Below are 26117 nucleotides of genomic sequence, written 5' to 3' on the forward strand. Positions count from 1 at the left end.
GGTCTCATAAAGAGAACTTGTTTAATTCATCACTAATAATCCCTCAACTGGATCAGCACAAGACTCACGAGAAAATAAACATCTGTTTTACTGAGGAAATAATGGACATAAAAAATTCCTACAAAATGAGATGGAAATTAGTTCGCTCAATCCCAAAGGAAAAGACCAATCTACAAAACGGAAGATCTTTAGTGCAATATAAAAGTTTTTATTCAGTCCATGCATACCACACACATACCATGATTGATTCAGTAACATTCCATTTACTTAAATAAATTGGAGAACAAAAATATTCAGTGAACACCCTCCCTTCCGTCCACCTCATGCTATACTGCAGTATTGGACAGAATACAGTGGGACATGGAATGCCAGGAGAAACAGGTTTGTGCAGGATAGCAATAGGAACCCCCCTCTAAAACTAAAATTCCCTCCCTAATGGCATTGTGGGTGAAGAAGGCAGCTCAGCGCCACGACTACCTTCTCAAGGGCAACTAGAGACAGGCAATACATACTGGTCAGCTAGCAGCACCCATCAATAAAAACACATTGTACAGCCTTGACTGGTCAATCACTCGCAAAACTTGTGAGCATTGGCTCACCACTCCAGAGCACAATTCCGAGAGTGCGTTGCCCCTTTCCATATTAAAAAAATTACTCTGTCCAAATTAACAGAGTGACCAGATTTACAGAAGGTCACAGACTCTGCACAGCTCCCAGCACGCTCCCCTCAAAACCCCCACCAAGAATGTTGAAGCAGAGTACACGAACTCTTGATTTTCTCTCTTCGGCCATTTCCCCTCTCCTTCCTTGTAAATGCCAACTCTCACGTTACTGTACCACCAGCCTTTCATTATTATAAAGGTCAAAAATCAAACATCGGTTATAGTCCAACAGGTTTATTTGAAATTTCCAGGTTTTGGAATTCCGCTCCTTGCTCAGGCATGGTCATTTCAATTTAAAAAAAACCTGTTGGACTATAACCTGGCCTTGCTTCACTTTTGACCTTGTCCACCCCAGCATCTTCATTATTATAAACAGTCAACCTTCACATATCAATCAAAATGGTGATTCAGAGGCTAATGACCACCACTGCAGGCCACTCTTGCCTTCTCACAGACATCTATCAGAGGTTAATGGACAGCAGATTGCCTGGCTGATCATTGTTCCTGCCTCTGCGCCCCCTTCTCCCCGTCACTCCACCCACCCTCGCCCAATCACATGCTGATCATACAAACTGCTGTTCTCCTGCCACCTTCTGGCCAAAACAAGGAGTGAAACCCTGGTGCCTTCAGGTCAATGCAACTTGCCTGCACACCCTTACAAACTGGACAATTCTGAACTAATTGTAGTGTCTCAAATACACAACTTAGCTTTCTCAACTTCCAAACATATTCCCTTAAAATTAAGCTGGTGCATTACAAACGTGTAGAATCTAGTCTGGCATTGTGGAATTAACTGAATTACCCCCTCCCCCCCTATTTTATGGAGGCAGAAAGCATTTAGTTAACATTGAATAATTGGTTTATCATTTTTCCTTGTGGTGTCCAATATTTGGGCTGATTTCATATACCAGAAGTACAAAATTCAGTCCCTGGGCACTACAGGGTCATTTAACAGTGAGATAAGAAAGTACATTTCATACAAATGTTAACTAAAACCTGGAACTCTTGCCCCAAATTGGCAAAACAAAGGTCAATTAAGTAAGAGTATTAAGGGATACACAGCAAAGGCAGGTAAAGTCAAGGTACAGACCAGCCATAATCTGCTAAAATGGCTCAAGGGACTGACTAGCCTTCTCTTATTATTGTGTACCCAGCGTGCAAAATGCTCGTCAATAGGATAGGAATCTGGCAATGATGCCCAGACCTTCCTTTCACCTCCATGATCATTCTTGACAAATTCCTACTCTTAGTTTGTGTTCACAGCTTACCCAGAAGTGGCCTATAAACTGGGCTGGTATCCAGTATTTTTCACTTTCTGGCAAGATGTGGTAAGCCAGTACAGGGCAGGGTCATTCCTGCTCCATGTAACAAGTGAAAGAGGTGTATTAAAATATAAATATTAACATAAGCTCACCAGACAGAATGGGAGTCTCGTTTGGGTTGGGTGTTCATTCATGGCTAACATGAAAACATCCAAGTGTCAGATATCAATTTTCCACATGAACAAAATAACATCACCTTTATTCTGGGAACAAAACTGGAGAGTCCAGACCTGGACGAAAACAGTCACAGGACAAATATATTTAATTTCCATATTCCTGTTAACTGGGCCCGAGTATGCGATATTACATCCAGAACTCTTGTTTCAATGAGAAGTTCAGCAACTGGATTGAATGGATTGTCTGACTGCGCGTATTCAGAGAGACAGCACAACTTGGTGGGCCTCATCCTAAACCTGAGGGTCAACCTTCACATTCCACTTCAACACGCCCACTAACAAGGGCAACCAATACCCAAGAAACAGAGAGATTTTTAAGATGTGCCACTGTATTCATTTCTTCTTTTCTTTATAGGATTGTTTCATCTGGTAAGGATGGCACCTGCAAATACACTGATGTTTTTCAGTTAGCAATTTGCCAATGCCAGTGTAGTTCCTGGCTGTCGACAGTTGGCCCACATGGAGCCAATGTGGGGCAAGAGGTCAGTAAACAGTATCGAGAACACAGCCAACTCACCAGTTGACCTTGTCCATCACAGAGATTGTTCTCAGCTTCAAAGGCCGATGGGTTGGATAATTAAAGTGACAAGAGATGACCAGGCTCCTGTATTACTGAAAGGCACCCATGCCTACATCTGAATAGTTTCAAGTTAATTTGCAAAATCCTATTCCTAAAATCACTGGATATTGATTGAGTGGGAAGTGCATCAAAGTGGTTGCAGTGGAGAGAAGTTCACCCTTCTAGGAGAACTGAAACATTTCTAATTCAGCTTAGGTGCTTCAGAGGCAGGTCCAACATTGGGTACATGTCAAAATATCTATTTGAACAAAGGAACTGCTGCGCACCTTAAACTGGAGCCAGACCTAATATAGCAGCAGCAACATCTCTACCACATGCCAAGGGGTTATTTTTCAACCACTCATTTTTTGTCTCTATTTAAAGCGGCTGCTGGCATAAGGTTTGGTTGTGGGAATGGCTTTAAGTGACTTTTCTTCCTGAAAGATTTATTGGTCGACTGTTCAACGAGTACTAATCTTACCTTTGCCTGAAGTCCAAATGTGGAATTCCAGTAAAATAAGGACTAGGCGGAAGGGGGTTGAAACAAAGGTGGCGAATCTCTGACAAATGTTTTCCTCCCAAATGCAGGACTGTCCTAATGTGGCCCTCTCCAAGTTCAACTTTGATCAGTGATGAGTCCATCACACACCTTGCTGAACACTTTATCACCCAGGCCTGTCTTTGACAGGCTTCAATGCCTGTTGTGATTTCCCTACTCAGTGTTTTCAATGCATCTTCAGCACAAACCTGAACCAAGCTAACCCCAAAGCTCCTAATCTACTCCTTAGTGTTGTGTTGTGTTGCTAAACCAGTTCACTAATGACACCAGCCAACAAGGGAATCAGTAAGCTACTCCTGTAAACAGATAAAGATAACAGTCTGAGATAAATTTAACGGAGGTCTGCATTGATGACCATCTGGAAATTGGGAGATAAAACCATGGATCAATGAACCCACCCACAAGTACCACAGTAAAGTCCCTAACAGAGTCTACTGTTTGGCTTATGGCTGACTGTAAATCAACAGCTTAAACTCAAGGTTTCATATCCAGCTCTGTTTGAAGTTGGCAAGTTAGAGTGGGGTTGGATGAGATGGCATCCAGTCCCAATGCCACTCTGTCGAGTTTCATGCAGAATCGAGGGTGGGATGTAGAGTAAGAGGGAGGAAAATTAATTTTGCCAAGTGTTTTTTTTAAAAGTGGCAGGTGTGGAGCCTGCTGTATAAATTGCTGATTATTATCCAGGTGCCCTGAGGTTACTTTTTTTTTCCATGAAATCAAACATTTCAATTTGATGTGGGTTTGAGCTCTGGCAAGGAAGCAGTCTCCTCCTCTCCTCCAGGCAGCTGGGTGTTCTACATTGCTTTCACTTTGATCTGCTTCATTTTCATCTGACGTTTCTCCAGTTTCTTCTGCTCACGGCGAAGAGCAGCCTCCTGCAATGGGAGAACACACCAATACATCAGCTGGAGGGACAGAGGGGAAAGGAAACCCTGCAGCAAACCTCACACCTCAGTGACTATCTAACCGAGGCTGAGAAGGGACACCAACAATGACAGCAAAGTGATCAACTCTTCACTGTTAAAAATCACAGCACCAGGTTATAGTCCACCAGGTTTAATTGGAAGCACTAGCTTTCAGAGCGCTGCTTCTTTATCAGGTGATCACAACCACCTGATGAAGGAAGTGTTGCTCCGAAAGCTAGTGCTTCCAATTAAACCTGGTGGACTATAACCTGGTGCTGTGTGATTTTCAACTTTGTCCACCCCAGTCCAACACCAGCTCCTCCACATCAGAACACCTCACCGCCCTTTGACATGACTGGCAAGTCACTGATAAATACTGGCATAGCCAGCAACACACACATCCCATGAATGAATAACTTTCAAAATGTTACCAGTTACCAAGGTGTATGGATCCATAAATTATTATAAATTATTCCTAAGAATGAATAAAATAAATCAGGTGGAGTAGACCTTTCAGCCCCCAGCCCCTTTGAATCAATAAGGTCATAGCTGATTGGATTGCAACTTCAAGACCCACCCAGCTTTCATAACCTTCCACCCCCTTGCTCAACAAGAATCTCTACTTCAGCCTTAAAAATATTCAAGAACTCTGCTTCCACCACCTTTTCAAGGAGATGGTTGCAAAGACTCTCAACCTCTCCCACAGAAACAATTTTATCCAATGTCAGTTTTAAAATGGGCAAACCCTGATTTTTAAACATGACCCCTAGGTTTTAGATTTTCCCAGAGGAAACATTCTCTTCATATCCATGCTGTCACGATCCTTCAGGATTTTAAATGTTGCCATCAAGTCACTAATTACTCAGCTAAACTCCAGCAGACACAGTACAAGCTTAACCTGTCCAGCAACACACCATTCCAGGTGTAGTCTAATAAACCGCATTAACAGCCTTCTTTTAAGGAGGTGACCAATACAGTGCACAGTACTCCAGATGCGGTCTCACCAGTCCCCTCTATAAGTGAAGCATAACCTCCCTATTATGTTCAATTCCCCTCGTGATAAATGGCAACATTCTATTAGCTTTCCGAATTGCTTGTGGGAGCTACATTCTAACTATTTGTGGTTCAAGTATCAGGATACCCAGATCCCTCTCCATACCACAGCAACCTTCCACCATTTAAATAATACGCTTGCTTTTTGTTCTCCACCAAAAGTTGGCCACTTCATATTTTCCTGCATTATACCCAAATAATCACATTTTTTGTCCACCTATTTTTTTTTTGTAACCTCCTGCCCTTTTCATAACTTAGCTTCCAACCTATTTTTGTGTTGTCAACAAGTTTGGCAAACATATCTTCTGTCCCTTCATTAAATAATTTATATAAATTGTGAACAGTTGAGGTTCCTGCAGCACATTTTGCCAACCTGAAAAAGACACATTTACACCTACACTGTGCTTTCTATTAGCCAGCCAGTCTTCTCGCCATGCCAACCTGCTATCCCCTACATTACAGATTATTAGGAAGAATCAGGGCAGCATCAAATGTTAACTCTGCCTCAGTTGGAGCACCTGACACCACCGCAGGGTATGCATTGCTACTCCCCATCTAAATCCAAGAACACAGTAACCCTGCTGTAATAGACTTGTCCTATGCTTCAGTTGTACTTTCAGCAGGTTTCTCTCCTCCAATATACACACACACACTGAACAGACAGGCATCAAGCAGCAAGCTCATGTCAAATACACTGTGGCTTTATGATGGGCAAACTGGTAAGAACCTTCGGATTAGGCAAGGTAGACTCATGACAGCACAGCAGGGTCTACATTGACCAGGTTTCTGGTTCAAATCCTCTCTGCGTGGTGACGTCAGCCAGCAGCATCAAACTCAGCCACTTTGCTGTGAAGTGACAGGACAAAGGTATAAGGCCCAGAAATGATCAGACAGAGACCACAGAAACTCACATGAGATGGATTTGAATGAAGCAGTGAGAAATGAAAAGCAAAACGAGTGACTGACAAGGTTGGAGCAGTGCCAGAAGGAGTTTGTACCTCAAGTCGGCGCTGTTTCTCGGGGTCCTCCTCATTCATGATCCTTTCTTTCTCCGCTCGCTTCTTCTCCTCCCTGCGTGTTTGCGCAGCTTCTTGACGTTGTGCATGCGTCATCTTTAGAAAGTTCTCCTCCACACGAGCACGATTCTTATCAGCTTTTATTTTACCCTGGATGAGGGGTGATGGTGGAATGCAAGAAAATCAAGCACTTACTTGCACACAGCACTTAGGAGCAAAGGAAACCTAAACCAAACAGACAACAGTTCAAGGCAGCAGTTCACCATCACCTTCTTAAAAGTAACTCGTGACAGGCAATTAATGCTGGCCCAGCCAGTGAATCCTTCCTCTCATAAATGTATAAAGAGAAGTGGAAGCGATGGTTGGAGGAGGAGGGGTCAAGGTGGTATAAAAGGAGGTGGAAGAGTATCTTTAATGTCAATTAGTACATAATCGCTGTTGGATATTTATGGTCATTGTATCTTCAACAGGACAAGTGCAAATACATGTTTATCAAATTCAAAGTAAACAGATTTGTTTGACAAAGTCATTGAGGGTTGAAGCATGTAAATGAAAGTGAGGGATTAACTAAGTGGTACTATATAACCTCAATGCTATCGTAAACAGCGGTCATGTGGGGAGGGAGGGAGAATGTGGTGGTGGAATCAGAATGGACATACAAACTACAAATTGGTCTCTCCAGTCTAACAGAATATTGGACGATTGTGAAAGTAACAAGTCTTGCTGGGGCAGTTGTGCATTGAGAACAATGAAGCAAAACACGTGAAATGTCCTCTCACCTCTCTATTCAGACGATACTTCTTTGCTTTGTCAATGCTGTGAATAACCATATTCATTAACGGTAACAAGGACTCCATATCCTTTGGAGAAGTGTTGCCGGTTCCAGGCACTGCGCAGAATAAACATGCATCAAGGTCTAACCTCAATCACAGTCAATCACTTTATACAACCAGAAACAGCTTCATGGCTTAAAATATCCAAACTGGACGGACTTGATCTCAGGACTGGCCTGAATTTCCAGGACCTGCCGTTTGGCCCATCATGTCCAAAGCTTTATCATGCATCAATACAATCTTTATTCAATTGTTCCCATTTTAATTTACAAGGTTTAAATGTCAATTTCTGAATTTAGAAGAGTCATAGTGGATGTGAAATGTTAACTCTGTTTCTCTCTCCACAGAAACTGCCAGAACGGAGTTTGTATTTTTATTTCAGATTTCCAGCATCTTGCTTTTATTTTACCCTTAACTGTAGACAGGCTGCACAAACGTCTTCCCCAATAACTTACCATTAAATGTAAACAGGAGGGTCTTTTTAGTGTCAGGCAGCTTGAGGGGCTGACCCTCTCTAAACAAAAAGGGGAGGAAAAAAGAATTAAAGAGGCGCAGAGGAAGCTTCCTCCTAACTATGAACAAGGGACACAGTGCTAAATATTCCACATTTAGTTAAACTATAAATATATAGTAACTAAAACATATTGATTTTAATTTAGTGCAGCAACAATTCATCACCCCTTTGCTTCTCCCACCAAAACTGAAAGGTTTGAGGCATTGTCACTAGTCGCAAACACAAGCTCTGCACCATGGCATTCCAGTGATTTTTATTTTCTGACCTCCCATTAGAAGTTAAGAGGATTTCTGATCTTAAGAAAAAGTGAAAAGTTATCAAGGCATGAATACAGATTTGGAGATTACAATTTGAGCAGCCATGATGTTAACAAGTGATGAAGTAGGAACGGTGGGCTGAATGACCGATTCACGCTGTTGGTTTGTAGGATTAATGTAGCAGTAATCTAGACCAGGGTCCTCAGGGGCATGCTTGCTTCCTAAAGGTGTTATCGGCTACAGATTTCACAGACAAACAGTGACATCCAGTCCTTCTCCCAAGACCGTGAGCCAAAATACAGATTGGTCAAATTGCCTGATAACAGCACATCACCAGGAACCTGGATAACGGTTTCCAGACTAGGTCAGGGATTCAGAAGCTCATGGTAGTCTCCGACTGCTGCCCCCAGACAGATTAGCTGACTATGGTTCACCCCCATCCCTGCACCCATCCCAAATTTCAAACTGGCTCAGAATGCCCCTGGACCCTCCACCAAGCGCTTTGAACATGTCAGCATTGCTCCACCCACGCTGTGAATGAACACCCTTCCCCCCACCCCCCCAACCTCGCAATATTCCAGAATCAGACAATTACAAAATCCTTAAGAGTTCACATAAATAATTCATGCTGATCTCAGTAATACCTACTCTTGAATAATTTTAGCCCCAGAGAACTGGTCCGAGAAATGAACAGACTCAATCTTGTCAGCGTGGCTGGACAGGAAATGCACCATCTGGGATCAGCAAAAGAAAACAACCAGATATTTTAACAGACAATAAGTTCTAGAAAGTACCTGACGACAGCTAAGAAACAGAACTCTTATGAAAAACTATCGCTGTATAAACTGAAGCATGGATGGACTGGCACAGAGGAAGCATTGCCTACTAAGGTATCGGTCACGCAAGGAGTTGGATACTGCACTTTCACAACTGTAGCCTGAGCACAAATTGTAATGTAATAGATTCAGTGGGGTGAACCATTTTGCTGCGTAGAACGCTGCTATAAAAAAGACAGTTCCCAGTTTGCAACGACATAGCAAACAGAGAAAGATAGAGCAATTGTGGAGAATCAGCTCGCCAGATTAGGGCAGGACTCCATTGACAAGTACATGGTGAGGGAGCTTTAATCTGCTTCTCAGCTGCATGGTACCTGGCCAGAAGTGTTTCAAACAAAAAGGAAAATGGATGTTGGAATTCTGAAATAAAAGCAGAAAATGTTGAAAATCCAGCTGGTACCTGGGGCAGCATGGGGCTCAGTGGTTAGCACTGATGCCTCACAATGCCAGGGACCCAGGTTCAATTCCAGCCTCTGGCAACTGTCGGTGTGGAGTTTGCGCATTCTCCCCCTTTATGTGTGGGTTTTCTCCGGGTGCTCCAGTTTCCTCCCACAATCCAAAAGATGTGCAGGTCAGGTGAATTGGCCATGCTAAACTGCCCATAGTGTTAGGTGCATTAGTCAGGGGTAAATATAGGATAGGGGAACGGGTCTGGGTGGGTTACTCTTTGGAAGATCAGTGTGGACTTGTTGGGCCGAAGGGCCTGTTTCCATACTGTAAGGGAATCTAATCTAATCATACCTGTAACTTAAGCAGAGAATCTTTGTTGAATCCATACAAGTTCGGTACTTAACTCGTAACTCTCTCACAATTTACCTGACAAAGGAGCAGTGCTCCAAAAGCTTTTGATTTCAACTAGATCTGTTGGACGATAACCTGATGTTGTGAGACTTCTGACTTCACCCACAATTCAGTACACTCACCCTGTTGTCTAGGATACCTTCGGTTACCTCACCCATCTCAGACAGGATCGATAAGGAATCAGGAAGCCCAAACTTAATCCCTGACTTGGGCTTATCGCTGCAAAACTCACTCTAGAAGAGAAAGGAGAAGTGTGTTTAAAAGCTCTTTGACAAACAGCAACCACCATCACTCAGGTAACAATTGGAGGGCCAGAGGTTATTCTTGGAGTAAGTTTTTAGTCATTAACAGAACAGAAATAAACACAATCAGGGAAGGGTTGATGGCCACCATTTTCCCTGCCATTGATGAAGTGTCAGTGTAAAAAGGGATATTAAATTTACCTTCTGATTGCCAGCAGTATTGATGTTATTTCAGAAAGTTTACATGTGCAGTGCAGGTTAAGCTCAAATGTTGGGACCACAAAACCCAAGGCAATAATGGAGGTTGAACCAAATTACCATAGCCATGCTCCCACTCTAATGGCTCTCAGTTCTGACTAATGGGTCACATCAATTTTCAAGCTTTGAAATGGGATCACAGTGGGATTACGTTTAGGAAGCACTCGGCTAGCGTCTATGTTTATCTGTTTGCTATCTGTGCTTTCAGCAATAATTAAACAGCAATATTCTCAATGATTGCCATCCTTTCCTCCACAGGAAAATAACTGGATTTTCGACAACGTTAAACTTGTGATATGCAGTAATATTAGGTTAGCCCTCTCGATTCCCTGCAGCAATTCAATTAGGTCGTGGCTAATATACACCTCAACTCCATTTTTGAGATAGGTGTAAGGGAGGGAAAGCATTACCCAACGCTGTCAACGCTTGTGTCTTGAAAGCACTGGACTGTTAGTAATGGTGTACCAGTTACAATGATGAAATCGCAACTTCTGAAACATAAAATTTGTGCTAACTGCATCAGGATTTAATACATCACATGGCGGTGGCATACACTACCAGCATGAATCCATACATTCATGCCAGTTTACCAAATGCTATAAGCGATCCATCAAAAATTACAGCACTCAGGATGGTCTATTATTACGTACCAAATCCTGCATCTCCTTCTGCATCCGGACCATGGCCTTCCGTGATCCAATAGCAAACACATAGGTGTCCATGTCTTCCTCATTCATTGTCACTTTGATTTGCTACGGAGGGAATCAAAACAAAATCTCATTTCCACTAAGTTTGTTTTGTCTCACTTCTACTACTACCATAAGAAACACATTCATATTGCAAAGCAATGATATGTGGGAGACAGGAAGACAGGTAAGCAGAGTAAGAGAGGCAGAGTGAATGAGACTGTGAAGTAAATTATATTGAACAGTGGAGCAGGTTTCATGGCTTACTCCTGCTCCGCTGTTACCGTACGTACCACTTGATCACTGGCTGGCCTCATCATCCTTGCAAGTACGTTTAACAAATCCTGCCGTTTCAAAAACTAGAAAAGAAGTTACATGTGGTTACAATAGCAGCAAACAAACTTTTCTCATCTGCAGGGAATCACATGTTCCACAGATGTGCTTTGTGTACCTTCGAGGAGAAAGTGAGGTCTGCAGATGCTGGAGATCAGAGATGGAAATGTGTTGCTGGAAAAGCGCAGCAGGTCAGGCAGAACAGGAGAATCGACGTTTCGGGCATTCCTGAAGAAGGGCTAATGCCCGAAACGTCGATTCTCCTGTTCCCTAGATGCTGCCTGACCTGCTGCGCTTTTCCAGCAACACATTTCCATCTTTGTGTACCTTCCCCATGATTGATTACAACCAACGTATTCCAGACTACGTCTATTTATGCTCTTCACCACTGCTTTTAGATTTTCATTCACAGGTTTACCAATTCCAGCTGCAATGCTAACCTAGTTTTCCTCACTAACTTGATACATTCAAGGTGGTGATATGGAGAGTACAGGACCAATGTATTCTAATAAGGGAACAGGGTAAGCCAAATGAATCCAGCAATTCCTGGATTTTGACGATGTACAGGATTGGATAGAGAAAAAGGGAGGCTCATAGCAGATAGCAAGAGCTCACAACAGCAGAAGCTCTAGAAGAGTATAGAACTTGAAATCAGTGAGGGGAATGATATGCGCATAGGAATCAGGGAGAGGAGCTGCAATACGATTAAAGAAATAGCATAGACAGAGAGGACATTCTGGCAGCTTGAAAGTAGATAAAATTCCCAGGAACAGATTAAATGTATCCCAAGCGGTTGAGAGGCAAAAGCTTATGCTCGAAACATTGACTCTCCTGCTCCTTGGATGCTGCCTGATAGGATAGGCTGGATAGAGTGGGTCTATTTTCACTGGAGTCTAGGAGTTTAAGGGGTGATGTTATAGAGGTTTATAAAATCCTGAGGAGTATAGATAAGGTGAATAGTAAAGGTCTATTCCCTTGAGTGGGTGAGTTCAAAACTAGGCAGCATATTTTTAAGGTGAGAGGAGAAAGATTTAAAAGGGACCTGAGCGACAACTTTTTTCCACACAGAGGCTGGTTCATGTGTGACATGAGCTGCCAGAGGACGTGCTAGAGGCAGGTCCGGTTACAACATTTAAAAGATATTTGGAAGGTACATGAATATAAAAGTTTTAGAGGGATATGGGCCAAAGGCAGGCAAGTGGGATTAGTTTTGGAAAACTTGATCAGCATAGACAATGGACCGAAGGGTCTGTTTCTGTGCTGTATGACTCTCTGACCTGTGTATTTCCAATGTCTTGTGTTATTTCAGATAGCCAACTTTTGTGGTTAGATTTAATCCTTTACCTCACTTCAAATAAATGCCTTTTGTCCTGAAGAACATTTCAATCAATGTGATCCTTCATACTTAAGAATATTTGATTTTAACTGAGTCCTTTATCTGTGGTTTATAATTTCTCAGTCCATCTGATAAAACCACAAATTCAGAGCAAGTGCACTGATTGACATCGGGTCCACCTTCCCCAGATGTTCTTCATGCCGATGATAATCAAATTTGAAGTCAAGTAGAACAAAAGAATACTTAATATGTGAATTGTGGAAATCCAAAGAACAGTGTATTCACTTTGTTCACAACTTAAATCCCTGATCGAGGTCTTAAAGGCTAGATTCAAGCAGGTTCCCATACCTTTAGCTGAATGAGCATTCCCTCACAGCACACGCGTCCCGAGCACCACAGGTTGTAGATATGTTCATTTTCCTGTGTCAGTTTCCCTGTGCTGATGGGTTCTTTATTGATCCCATCATCTCCTGCAAACAAATAAAATCTCATCGGTTGCTATACTTTGCAACAAACACTCCCAGCTTCCCATCCATTCCAACAGAGGGAACTGTTAATGGAAAACCATTCAAACACTGGCCTATTATTACTCTAATCAACCAAAACCACTGCCTATTCAAAGTGCATCTACTGATTTGTCATTCTACCAAGTGCAGTACAGATCCAGTGGTTGGACAGATCCAATCTGAATATCACTAAGCTACTGTCTTGCTTAGATAATTTCATTTGATGCCTGCTGCCCTGGCTGAGGAAGGCCTAGGAAAAAGAAAAGTCCACTGTGGTGCCTGCTCCTGGTCATTGTTAAATGGTCAGCTTGGTTCAGTTCCTGAATCCTCTAGATGTGGAGCCTGGGCCCTCCTGTGTTATAGGACACTGCGCTGCACAGTTACTCACCTGAAAGTGGTGGTGACACCTGCAGAGCTTAACAGCACAAGCACTGTGGCCACTGATCAGATCTTCAACAACAGAACAAACCCTGAGCAAACAGCTTGTCATTCAGGCACTCACCAACAAGGGAAAAGTTAGTCTCCAGCAGTTCTTTGTGAGAGTTGAACCACGCAGTAGCCAGCCTGCTGTTTTTGTTTTTGCCTATGATGTAGTTCATGATGTAAGCCAACAGGCCTGTCACCATCAGAATCTCCATGTAGTAGCTTTCCCAGCTGTTCTGCAGATGATGCGGGACCTAACCGAGGTCAGGAGGACAACAATCAGAAATGTGAACTGGTGTATGAAAGACAATACACTCAACCCAATCGCAATAATCTGCAGGATCCCAGCACCAACCCCAAACCCTTGGAAATACACTCCTTCCCCAGCATCACCTTCAGCTCTGACTCCTGGGATCTCTGTTCTGTGCCTCATGTCCTGTTCTCTAACCAAAATACCGCAGCAGCAACCTTGGCGTTGCTAGGTAACGTGCAACTCAAGCCAGCCAAGATTCTGCCCTTGTGCATTTTCTACATAGGACTTTTTTTTAAGTGATGTATTTGAAGGCCAGTGACATTGAGCTGTTTTTGTCCCCCACAAGGAAACTGCAGTGTCAGGAATTGGGGGCCTAGCTGGGATCAGCTACGAATGGGGCTTGGGGTGCCTCCCAGCTAATACACCATGTTCCTTTACCAAACTGCAAATTCCCTGTGGGTCACTCAATTACCAGCAGAGACAACATGTGGTGTGATTGTCTCTGGGTACTTACATTAACAATTTTAATCGGATCTTTGCTTCTGCTGGAAGGTCTGTCCACCTCCTCGTAGCCTTCAAATTCTTCATCATCAAATGGCTCTCCTTCTGCATCTCCTTCCTGTTTCGTTAAAAAACGGTATTTTCAGAGAAAAACCCACGTACCACAAAGTTTTATTTTCCCTTTTTTGTCATTTGTGCGAATGGGGCTGAAAACAAGGTTTTTGGGTTTATAGCATAGACCCATTAGATTATTATGGTGTTTAATTTTACTCAAATAAAATTACTGTATTGTTAATAAACTTAAATATTTTGTTTGAATGAAAAACTGATGCTGAAAATTGATTATTTGCAAACTCTGGAATTGGTTATTCAAAAAATCTGGTTAGGCACCATTGGGTCAATTGCAGTTTTGAAAATTACCATGTTGTAAATACAGAGGTAGAAAGGCTGATTTAGTTCAGCTGTCTGTTTCTGCCAACTAAGCAAAAGTGAGGACTGCAGAGGCTGGCGATCAGAGTCAAGATTAGAGTGGTGCTGGAAAAGCACAGCAGGTCAGGCAGCATCCGAGGAGCAGGAAAATCAACGTTTTAGGCAAAAGCCCTTCATCAGGAATGAGCTCAGGATGCTGCCTGACCTGCTTTGCTTTTCCAGCACAACTCTAATCTTGACCCTTGTCTGTTTTCAGTGTCATTTTTACAATGTTGTTTCTGCCACCGGCTGGGCGGAAAGGTTGCCACATGAATAAACACAAATCTACATTCATTCATAAATCATACTTTATGAAGAAAAGGGCTAATCTAAATTCTTTACCCTATAGCTACCTGCTTAGTTTTTCTTTTCACTCTCTCTTTCGTTCATTTCATCATGTTAGCGTTTAGTGCCAACGGAATTGCTCATTTCACTATGTGCATACCAACAAGCTATTAAATCTGGTTCCTTTGAGGGGAGTGAGTGAATGGAGATGTAAGAGAGTGATATCATAGTCAAATCCATTGCGCATCTCACCTGTTAATCAGCTGTGGGCTACTAGATAGTGATGTGTAGTCACAATCTGGCTCATTTTTCTGGGTCGATATATGCAGGGTCAGCGTCATACCCTAACTGCTAGATGTCGGTATGTTGGATCAATACAAAGCAAAACTGGCTTTGCACCACTTCAGCTTCTAATTCAAGGCAAGCTTATGAAGAACCAACTTCGCCTAGATTACTGGGAACGCAGGTATTTCATATGTTTGATGGAGAGGTAATGCTCTCCCTACATTATCCTGGTAGATGAGGGACAGTGCGACTGGCCACATCCAGGATGCTTTAAAAAACCCGCTGTGCTGCTCCCACATCTCTCAGTGCTGGGAGTCAGCTTCAGTTTTGAGAACTTACAGTGATAGATTTCCATGAGAGCAATTGGAGTTGACACCAATCAGCTACCTAATGGTGGACTAGGCTGTGACCAAATGGCCAGCTCATCCCTCACTTCAGGATCAGCCAATAAATTGAACAATGCTTTTTCATTACCATAGCAGCACTAATATTGTAAACAAATCATCAATTCATGCAGCAGCTTGGGTGGGAAAGGAAGCACTGGCTCAGTATGGAATTGGATAAGGGTAAGAGGAATTGGAACCGCATATTGTAATCAAATATGGTGTATATCAACTATAACTGGGGAAAAAAATCAAGTTACTACAAAGTTTTGCACTGAGAATAACAAACAAAACCAGGAAAATAGTCCTCATTGACCAAAACAGAACTTCAGAACTTAAAGCAATTATTAAAATATAATTACAGCCTGGCCAGAAGTGTTAATGAAATCACCAGGTGGGAAGGATCAGAGAGAGAGAAAATTGTATTAATTAGAGACAGCACGAGAACACAGGACTTAAATAGTGAAGTGGTCCTTAAAAACGCCCCTTTGCATTAGATAATGGAAGGATTGATCATATTACTGAGACTGCTATGGAGTAAAGCTAAGACTTTGTTCAAATAGAGCTCAAGACTTTTCAGATTATTAGGGATAATGATGGGCAAATAATAAGATTGTTTTCACCCCACTACATACTGGTGTCGAGAGACCAGTTTCAGTATCAGAAATAAAAAGGGTAGGAGCAACTCCTTTCTGCAATTTGGCAAAAATACAGAAGCTGGTGTTGAAAGTGCTCATGAACCCTTTACAGAATTTGATGATTGGTCAAAAATGAGGAACATTAAGCATTTAGGGATGTGGAGAGTAGGATTATACATCAAGTGACTGATGTGGTGGAGAACACTAGGGCTTGACTATGACTCTCCAACATTTGCCGTTCTCACTTTCTCCTAGTTGGTGAATGGAAAGACATGCACGTGTTCTGGAACATAATATTACCACAACCTTTCCTGTTCCAATGAACTGTACAGGCAGCAAAGCACTGCGTGAAAGAGGAACAAGAGGAACTTTGAGTTGCTCAACCAGTCAAAAAAATCATGGCTGACCTGGCTTTAACCTCAATTCTACATTTCTGCAAAAGAGAAAAAACAGAGTGTTTGTGTTTTGGATCTTCAGCACCCACAGTTCTGCATTTCAACATAATATTAATCATCTACCATCCCGTTGGTACTCAAAAATCTACCCCTGCCTTAAAAATATCTAAAGATTCTGCATCCACTGTCTTTTGGGGAAGAGAATTCCAAATGCTCTCAATCCTCAGGAGAAATCGTTGCATCATTTTTCTTACATGGGCAATCTCTTATTTTTAAACTGTGACTTGTAGTTCTAGATTCTCCCACAATAAGAAATATCTTTTCCACATACGCTCGAATAAGTTCCCTCAGGATCTTACATGGATCAATGCTGTATATTGGAGAACAGCAAAAATCTTGGTTCAATATTTCTGCATGCAAAAAAAATATAGGCACTTCTCAGCAGTCCCAGGATGTGTCACTTACTCCTGCAACATCTGAGTCCTCAAAGTCTTCCTGGTTTTCATCTTGATCCTCCACTTCTACGGTTGCCTCTTCCTCATCATCTTGAGCAGTAGTGACCTTCTGAACAGTTTCCTGGGGTACATCCTCACTTGTGTCTTCAAACTCTGCAAAGTCATTGTCATCATAATCAGCAATGTCATCGGTGTCCTCAAAGTCTTCAAACTTGCCAGCTGCAAGCCCACAGCTCAGCAAGAGATGAAACAGAAGGTAAAACTGCATGATGCTTCAGTCTGAAAGAAAACAAAGGTTCAGAACACAACAGCAAAAAAACGTGCATGCAACACAGCAGGTTCTTAAGTGTACCGTAAGATCAGTCTTTCAATGATGGTATCAATGATCCACATCACCATGTTAGCCACCTCAATTCTACTGCCCCATTGCACTTGTGTAACAACAAGTTGTCAATCTCAGTTGATATTTTCTATTGGCTGTAAGCCACATGACTAGTTTTGGGGCGGGTGCAAACAATCAGAAATCCATTTGCCTTTATGTGACACTATTCCTCAGTGGCTGAGTTCTAAGCTTAAGTTTGTACACACAGGATGAAATCAATCAACATTCTCACACGCTGAATGCTGGAAAAAGTGTGATCCAAGCTACAGATCTTGCAACATCTTTAAGGGACTCAAAGGAAAGCTCAGTCTGCTGCTAACCTGCGAACTCCGTACTGTATATACTCATCTGACCTGTAGCTCAAGATGTCCCAATGCCTTGAAAACAAAAATCTTGATCTTCAAATTCTGCTACCATCTCATATTCTGGTATACCTGCATAGCCTGTGGATTTTGATTCTTTGCACACACCCCTTAGTGAACAAATATTCACAATTCAGCAAGCAACCTGATGCTGCACACAAGGTTATCACTTCATGCAGATATCTTATGGTTGCATCAGGTAGAGGCAGTTCACATTCAAGACAGAAAACAAGGTACTTCACAAATGTCACACCCAGGAGAAAATCCTAACTAAACATACATTCAAATTAATTAACTAAATGACTAAAAATGCACCTCAATGAACATGCCCATCTGCAGCAGCAATGTTAGCTTTCATCACTGATAATCAAGATTAACAACCTCAAAGATCACACGACACCAGGTTATAGTCCAACAGGCGTGTCGTGGTTTGTCGCGGGCTCTGAAAGTGTGTGCATGTGAGAACATCTTTGCTTCCAGATAGAAGCTCGAGGTCAACAGCATCTGAGGTTTGATTAGATCAGATTAGATTCCATACAGTTTCAAATAAAGCTGTTGGACTATAACCTGGTGTTGTGTGATTTTTGACTTTGTCCACCCCAGTCCAACACTGACACCTACACATCAAGATTAACAATGCCACTGTCAAAGGAGTGATGAGGGCCTTATGGGGATGGAAAGAAAGTGAGATTACTCTTTGTTGTGAAGAAAGTCAAGCAGGGATTTAATAACACTGTGCAAGGTTTTGATAAAGTAAATAAAGGAACTGCTTCCATTGTAGAAGGATTGGTAAACAGAGAACAGAAAACTGAGATTAGTAGCAAAATTACCATAATCGAAAGAAGAAAATGTAAGCAGTGGGCTGTGATTTGAAATGCACTACCCAGAAGAGCAGAACAAACCTATTGTGCAATAACTTTCAATAAGGAACTAAATGCAATTTGAAAAGGAAGTCTACAGGACTACTGGGGAAAGAGCAGATGAGTGGAACAAATTAAACAACTCCTCTGAAGATCCAGCATTAGCATAAACCAGATCGTACGATCCGAAAAACATTTAAAGTGGGCAATGGACACTTTCAGAAACCTTGCAGGACAATATTTAAGACTTGTGAAAACTTGCTTTGGAGTTTGGGCCAATGTCACGAGGTAAAATATGGATTCACTTGGAAACGTATACTGTGTATTGTACGGTTTAAATTAAAGAAAAACTGCTGCTGTTGACTAGTGTTTGGCTTGAAACAGAAACAACATTTACTAACAGTAACTCACATATTAATACTTGAAGGTTTTGAGACATTGGAGCTTCACGATCTCTGGACCAGAGGGTCCATCTTCAAGCCCCCACCAGGACTTGCCGGCCACAGGAGTGTTGGTGACTTGGTTTAACAGGCTGAAAACCAGCCCGCACATTCTTCCAACAATTCCCCAAAGAGAAAAGTGTATGCATGTGAGAACAGAGATGAAAAGAACTTGAAACATTTTTGCTTCAAGATATGAGCACTGGGTCAACAGCATCTGAGGTTGGATCGCCCATTCAGCCAATGTTTCCAATTCTCACCAGATTATTCCAACTGCAAAAATGCTGCTGGTGGAGAGCGGTAATGCTGGAGGCCAGTCTGTTACCTCTTTGATTTCATTGACTTCACTGCCCATCAGAAGCTGACAGGTCCTGCCTTTACATGATCTAACAGGACACAAACAAAACTCAGGGCTCCTCAAACAATAATAGGAGCAGCAATTCAGTCTTGCTCTGCCCTCGGAATTCTCCTGCATAAAAACTAAGCTGGAGGTGTTTTCAATAACAATGATGTCCTTATATTTGCTTATTATTTCAACTGGAAGAACATAGAATGTTCTCAAAGTGATAAATCCATCAGTTTATCACTCAGTACAGCATTCATCAAATGTTCAAGTAAAGAACAAATGGCAACAATCCAAAAATGGCAGCAGCATTTGGGAACAGCCTGACCAAAACAATACTCTCAACAATCGTTCAACTGTGGAACACAAGGGTTAAAGTATTGTCATCACCACAGCCACATACCTCCCCTTAACACACATCCACCCACCCACCCTTCGTAACCACCAATTGTGCACAGGGAAGGAAATCTGCCGTCCTTACCTGGTGTGGCATACACCTGACTCCAGGCTCTCAGCAATGTGGCAGACTCTTAATTGCATTCTGGGCAATTAGAATCAGGCAAGAAATGCTGATCTGGCCAATAGTGCTCATATAAATGAATAAAATAGGCTTGAAAAGCCATTGGTTTAACTTGGACTGTGTCAACAGCACGTCTCAGTTCACCAAAATAAACCCAGGAATATGCTGACTGACTGGCCGTGACAGTTGATTACATACACAAATACTTAACGGCAGGCATGATCCAGAACAGGAAAGAGCCTTCGTCCAAGAGCTCATATGGAATTTCTCCAAGTTGTCCTGGCCAGCCTCCTGGAAAAGGCTGTACCATGCCTCTCTTCCTATTGTCCTTCTATTTCTTTCCATCTCCGAAATATATTATTAAGCTCAACCCAAACTGACTTGTTACGTGAGCACTCCAGTCAAGGAATGCCAAAGTGAAGACATTTTCAAGTCAGTCCGAAACAATCACCCCTTAACTTGAGACCATAACCATCTGCTTATGGATTATTCTACTAGAAGAACTATTTGCTGGGCATATACCTGATCAAGGCACCTATGAATGCAAGTTTTTCTGGCTTCGTTCCTCAAAGGTCTGGCTTTAGTTGTTTGTAGGGTCTTGTCTAAAGGACTGACAACAAATAATTTTTTTGCATCACCATTTAATATCTTGGAAGTTTGCATCAAATTATTGTTTTAGCTTCCAAATTCCAAGGAATGTAATGTTCTGATCATCCACTGTGACTTAACCCTGGGAGAGGATGCAGTGAGTATTTACAAGGCTAATTAGCATATCCTTTTTTATGTTTGCTGTTCACAAAACCCAAGGTGTGATTTAAACAACCATTTGTACAGCTACAATATAATTTCTACCCCCGGCTGTTTCAAACCTCACACTTGCCTACACTGAAGGGAGTTTGGCTCCTCCTTAGTGAAGATTGGCTTCGGAACAGGGAAAGGCCTAGATGGTAAGGTTGACATTTGTGTTAGTACTAAACTATAGACCTACAATAAAACTTTCTAAATCTCAATCTCTTGCTGCCTAATTCAACAAATGGATAATGGTCAAAAGGGATGGGCTTCTGAAGCAGTGCATTGAAACATTAACGAGGGATTGAGCTTTCTTAGATGTAAATAGGTAGGGCTTACTAACCCTGTAGCGCAGCCTTTGGAGAATAGTGCCTACAATATGGCAGAGTTTCACATTAAGATTGAACATGAAATAAGTAATTCTGAAACTCAGGTCTTAAATCTGAAAAGGCGACACACTGAAGGTATGAAGGAGAAACTGGCTATGGTGGATTGGTATTACCATCGACGACCTGAAGTTGATAAGCAACGGCTAGTATTTAACATATTACTATATAATTCACTTCAGATACACATTCTTCCAAGGCACAACGGGAAGGGTGAATGAATTGTGGCAAACTAAATAAGCTAAAGATTGCATTACACGAAAGGGTGGCTCAGAGTAACGCCAGAAAAAGCAGTAAGATTGGGAGCAATTTGGAACCCAGCAAAGCAGAACCAAGAAACCGATAAAAAGGAATGATTCGGAGATGCTGGTGTGGGACTGGGATGGACAAGCTAGCTTTTGGAGCGTGCTCCTTCATCAGGTGGTTGTCAGGAGCAGTGCTCCAAAAGCTAGTGAGCTTCCAATGAAACCTGTTGGACTCTAACCTGGTGTTGTGTGCTTTTTAACTTTATAAAGAGGAAAACAATGCAAGGACCCAAAAACATAAAGGCGGTTGATACAAGCTTCCTTAGGAATGTAAAAAGGGAAAGCTTAGCGAGAGCAAATATGGGTCCACTACAGGTGGAGACAGGAGGATTTATTGCAGGGTACATGGAAATGTTAGACAGAACTAAACAATTCATCAAGAGGTCAGACAGCATCCGAGGATTAGGAAAGTCAATGTTTCAGGTCGAAACCTTTTGTCAGGACCCAGATGTTAACTGAGCTTCAAATCTGTGCTGTTTAATATATTATCCAGATTATATGAGCCTTAAACCCCTGACTGCATGCGATCAAATGTCTAGAATTCTCTATCCCAGAGTTTTCTGAAGGCTAGCTGGCACAGAAGTAGATTTGACGCTTGGGGCAAATCAGCCATGGTCTTGCTGAATGGACAAGCATGTGGAGCAAATAGCCTACACTGCTCTTAGTTCTTTTGTAATCCTGTACTGGTTAATCTCCATTAGCTCCACGACACCAATACATTCAATTCAAGACTCTGTCTCTCCACAGATCTCTCCATTTCATCATCACAACCTGCTCTCTTCTCCAACAGGTTCTTCACAAACTTCATTCAATCACCGACATTGCAACCCCAATCAGGCAATGTATCCCAACGACGCCCAATACCCGCCACCCCAACGACCCCCAACACCCCCCGCCACCCCAACGACCCCCAACACCCGGCACCCCAACGACACCCGCCACCCCGATACCCAACACCCGCCATCCCAATGATGCCCAACATCTGCCAACCAACACCCGCCATCCCAACGACACCCGCCAACCCAACGACCCCCAACACCTGGCACCCCAACAACCGGCACCCCAATGATATCCAATACCTGTCATCCCAATAGCATCCAACAACTGCCATTCTCATGCAAGGTGAAGGCATTTATGGCAATTTCTTTAGTTTGCAGGAAACCTCAAGCAATAATTGAGCAGAATCTGCCTGCGCACTGCAGCCAATGTAACATGAGAATTATTTCAATTTGTCACTTGGTGTTATCTAATCTTTGCTTCCTCGTTTACCATGTCTTAGATTTGTTTTTAAACCATACAAGGTGTGAGGATAGAAAGGGAAGCAAATCCTTCTCTCCAGATGTCTCAACCTATGCTCTACCTCACATACCAAATATCTGAGGTTGAGAATCAATCAATTCCATCAAATTACTCAATGGTCTGTTGGAGCTTTCATGTCCAACAGGTCTTCATGACCCTGCACCTTTGCTCTTTTGTTTGAGAAAGTAGTACAGATATTTCTTTTTCTGGCAAGTGCTTATGTAAAAGGCCAACAAAATGGTTTTCTATTGTGTCTGAACGCAAGTTCAGGTGGTATACATTTAGATTGGAAATGTTCTCTCTGGAGCAGTGCTACTAGTTGGCTATAAAACTTACCTTAAGAGGGATACTAAAAGTGTTGTTAACACACACCAACACCCACAGATGCTTTTTCACTGCAACCAGCTCAAACAAAATCACTATATGATAGAGAGGCCTGTCAAGATACTGTCTTGTGAAGATAGAATCACTCAATAATTTACAAATCATCTCAATGATGTGGATAAAGGAGCCAAATATTCAATTTGCTGATGACATAACAAGTAAGAGACTAAAATATTAAACGGACAATAAGTGGTCCTCAAAGGGATTTTGACAAGTTAAGTGAATGTGCAAAAATTTGGCACATGGAGTATAATGTAGGAAAATGTGAACTCGTCCACTTTAGCAGGAAATAAGTAAAAAACAGCATATTATTTAAAGAGAGAGAGAGATTGCATACGCCAGAGGTAGAGGGGAAATTTGGTATCCTACAGCACGAGTCACAAAAAGAGTGCGCAGGTACAGCAAATGGTCAAGACAATAAATGGAATGTAGTCATTTATTGCAAGAGGAATGGCATATAGAACTAGAGGTGTTTTGCTACAGTTACACAGGGCATTGGTGAGACTATAAATGGTATATTGCATACATCTTTGTGTCTCATTATTGAAGGATACTTCTGCCTTATAAGCAGATTCAAGAAGGTTCTCTCAATTGATTGCTGGGATAGAGCTGGAGGTTATCCTTTAAGGTTTGTACAGGTGGGGTCTGCAACCAATGGAATTTAGAACAGATTATCTTATTCATTCGTATAAGATCCTAATGAGACTTGACAGAGTGGATTGAGAAAGGATGCTTTCTCTTATAACAGGAAATAGAACTACACAAAGACAGTTGAAATTAATCAATTTTAAGATGGAGATAAGGAGAAATTATTCCTCTGAAAGGAAGGGTAGGCAAAAACGTGAAGCTGTAGACACAATCAAATCTTATGAAAAAGCACAGCAGGCTCAATAGGCCGAATGGCCTCTCCTGCTCCTAATTTTTATCATTTCCAGGAGAGATTCTCCCTTCACCACCAAGGGCAGATTGTAGTAATCCAGAGAGTAGCATGCAAAAACTGTTTAGAGGAGTCCAGCTCGGGTTTAGCAACTGGCCTCCTACTTTCTAACTGCCATTCACTATGCTTGAGAGAAGACCGGGGGACACTTTGAAGGTGCATTGGACAGCGAAGAGGGTTACCTCAGATTACAAAGGGATCTGGACCAGATGGGCCAATGGGCTGAAGGCTGGGGCTATAGGGAGAGGCTGAACAGGCTGGGGCTATAGGGAGAGGCTGAACAGGCTGGGGCTATAGGGAGAGGCTGAACAGGCTGGGGCTATAGGGAGAGGCTGAACAGGCTGGGGCTATAGGGAGAGGCTGAACAGGCTGGGGCTATAGGGAGAGGCTGAACAGGCTGGGGCTATAGGGAGAGGCTGAACAGGCTGGGGCTATAGGGAGAGGCTGAACAGGCTGGGGCTATAGGGAGAGGCTGAACAGGCTGGAGCATCGGAGGCTGAGGGGTGACCTTATAGAGGTTTATAAAATCATGAGGGGCATGGATAGGATAAATAGACAAAGTCTTTTCCCTGGGGTAGGAGAGTCCAGAACTAGAGCAAGAGGTTTAGGGTGAGAGGGGAAAGAAACAAAAGAGACTTAAGGGGCAACTTTTTCATGCAGAAAGTGGTACGTGTATGGAATGAGCTGTTAGAGGAAGTGGTGGAGGCTGGTACAATTGCAACATTTAAGAGGCATCTGGATGGGTATATGAATAGGAAGGGTTTGGAGGGATATGGGCCGGGTGCTGGCAGGTGGGACTAGATTGGGTTGGGATATCTGGTCGACGTGGGCAGGTTGGACCGAAGGGTCTGTTTTCGTGCTGTACATCTCTATGACTCTAATGGGTGAGATTTTACACGTGGTCTTGATGTGGTGAAAATATCTATTTCATGCCTACATTTTTGGAAAGAAGGCTGTACATTAAACACTGGGTGAATAGTTTTCTTCTCTTACTATAGGTTTGAGTCACTCTTCACATTGCAAGATTAAAGTCACACACAGTATTCCGAAATAAGCAATTTGCCAAGTGTGGTCTATTCCTGATGAAGGGCTTTTGCCCAAAACGTCGATTTTCCTGCTCCTTGGATGCTGCCTGACCTGCTGTGCTTTTCCAGCACCACTCTAATCTAGATTTTGGTTTACAGCCTCTGCAGTCCGTGTTTTTACCTACTGGAAAGCATATGCCTATAAAAGGAACATGTTCCCCTAGCTTAATTGGTGGCACCACTAATCCAAATGTTTAATTTCGAAATATCCATGGTGGTGTTATCACAGTGGAATACAAAGCAAAGCAAAGTGCTGGAATAACTCAGCAGCATTTGTGGACTTAGGAAGGCCCAATGCCCTGGGATGCCATGGGAGGAGAGGATTTCCTATCCCATCCAATTCTACAGTTGACCTGGGATGACAGGGGCTGGGCACACTGGTTGAAAAAATTCCAACATTTAACTCCCTCAATTCTGCAATCCAACAGTGGTACAAAATTAGCTGAACTTGCTCATAAAAAAAACATTTGACATAATCAAAAACAACTTAACAGTGTACATTACAAAGCTTCTTTTCCAAGAAGAATTATAGGATCCCCTACACTGCTAAAAGATACAATTCGGCCCATCGAGTCTGCATCAATGGTCAAGAAAGCATCCTACAGCTTGACTGAAACATTAAGTTTTTACAATGGCTAACCCATGAGTTTGCACATACCATAGAAGACAATTTTGTTTTCCATGGCCAATCAGCCTAACCTGTACAGCTTTGTACTGTATGAGGAAACAGGAGCACCTGCAGGAAATCCATGAAGACACAGAGAAGGTGCAAACTCCACACACACAGTTGCCCAAGGTTGGAATCAAACCCAGATCCTTCGCGCTGTGAGGCAGCAATGCCAACCGTTTGCCACACTGTCAACCTTCAAAGGTTTGAGGCAGTTTAACAAGGAGGTTACTGCTAGGCTTTACTTTATGTTGAAATTCTCAGAAGACAACCGGAAAACTCCTAAATCAATAAATGTATCTCTACATTTGCTGATCACATTACACAATGAAAGAGGAATCAGGCAGAGGGGAGAGGGAGGATCGGCAAAGGGACTAGCTCGGGTGAACGAAGTATGTAACTAGAGAGAGCGGGGGGG

At 42.4% G+C, this 26117-nt stretch overlaps 1 protein-coding gene across 3 annotated transcripts; it reads right to left on the reverse strand.

The window, feature by feature from the left end:
* Positions 1-185: 185 nt before the first annotated feature.
* ccdc47 (coiled-coil domain containing 47) lies at positions 186-25779 on the reverse strand. Of its 3 annotated transcripts, none has more exons than XM_043675365.1 (13): positions 25691-25779; positions 16951-17219; positions 14045-14149; positions 13357-13531; positions 12697-12818; positions 10973-11038; positions 10644-10745; positions 9616-9726; positions 8505-8590; positions 7541-7599; positions 7032-7141; positions 6235-6402; positions 186-4153 (listed from the first exon to the last, which is right to left on the reverse strand). In XM_043675365.1, the coding sequence occupies exons 2-13, from the start codon at positions 17206-17208 to the stop codon at positions 4073-4075; spliced, it is 1443 nt and encodes a 480-aa protein (XP_043531300.1). In that variant the 5' UTR covers positions 17209-17219; positions 25691-25779; the 3' UTR covers positions 186-4072. The 3 variants fall into 3 exon arrangements, with proteins under 3 accessions (XP_043531300.1, XP_043531301.1, XP_043531302.1); XM_043675366.1 differs by lacking the exon at positions 25691-25779 and adding an exon at positions 20370-20452; XM_043675367.1 differs by lacking the exon at positions 10973-11038.
* Positions 25780-26117: the final 338 nt, after the last annotated feature.

The sequence above is a fragment of the Chiloscyllium plagiosum genome, chromosome 33 (assembly GCF_004010195.1).
Source record: "Chiloscyllium plagiosum isolate BGI_BamShark_2017 chromosome 33, ASM401019v2, whole genome shotgun sequence".
Lineage (NCBI taxonomy): Eukaryota > Metazoa > Chordata > Chondrichthyes > Orectolobiformes > Hemiscylliidae > Chiloscyllium > Chiloscyllium plagiosum.

Excerpts from the sequence above, each read along its gene's own strand:
- ccdc47 (XM_043675365.1), bottom strand. The coding sequence starts at position 17,208 with ATGCAGTTTTACCTTCTGTTTCATCTCTTGCTGAGCTGTGGGCTTGCA. Across the intron at positions 13,532-14,044 it reads ATCCGATTAAAATTGTTAAT|GTCCCGCATCATCTGCAGAA; the intron begins GTAAGTACCCAG and ends GACCTCGGTTAG. Across the intron at positions 4,154-6,234 it reads AGAAACAGCGCCGACTTGAG|GAGGCTGCTCTTCGCCGTGA; the intron begins GTACAAACTCCT and ends CTCCCATTGCAG.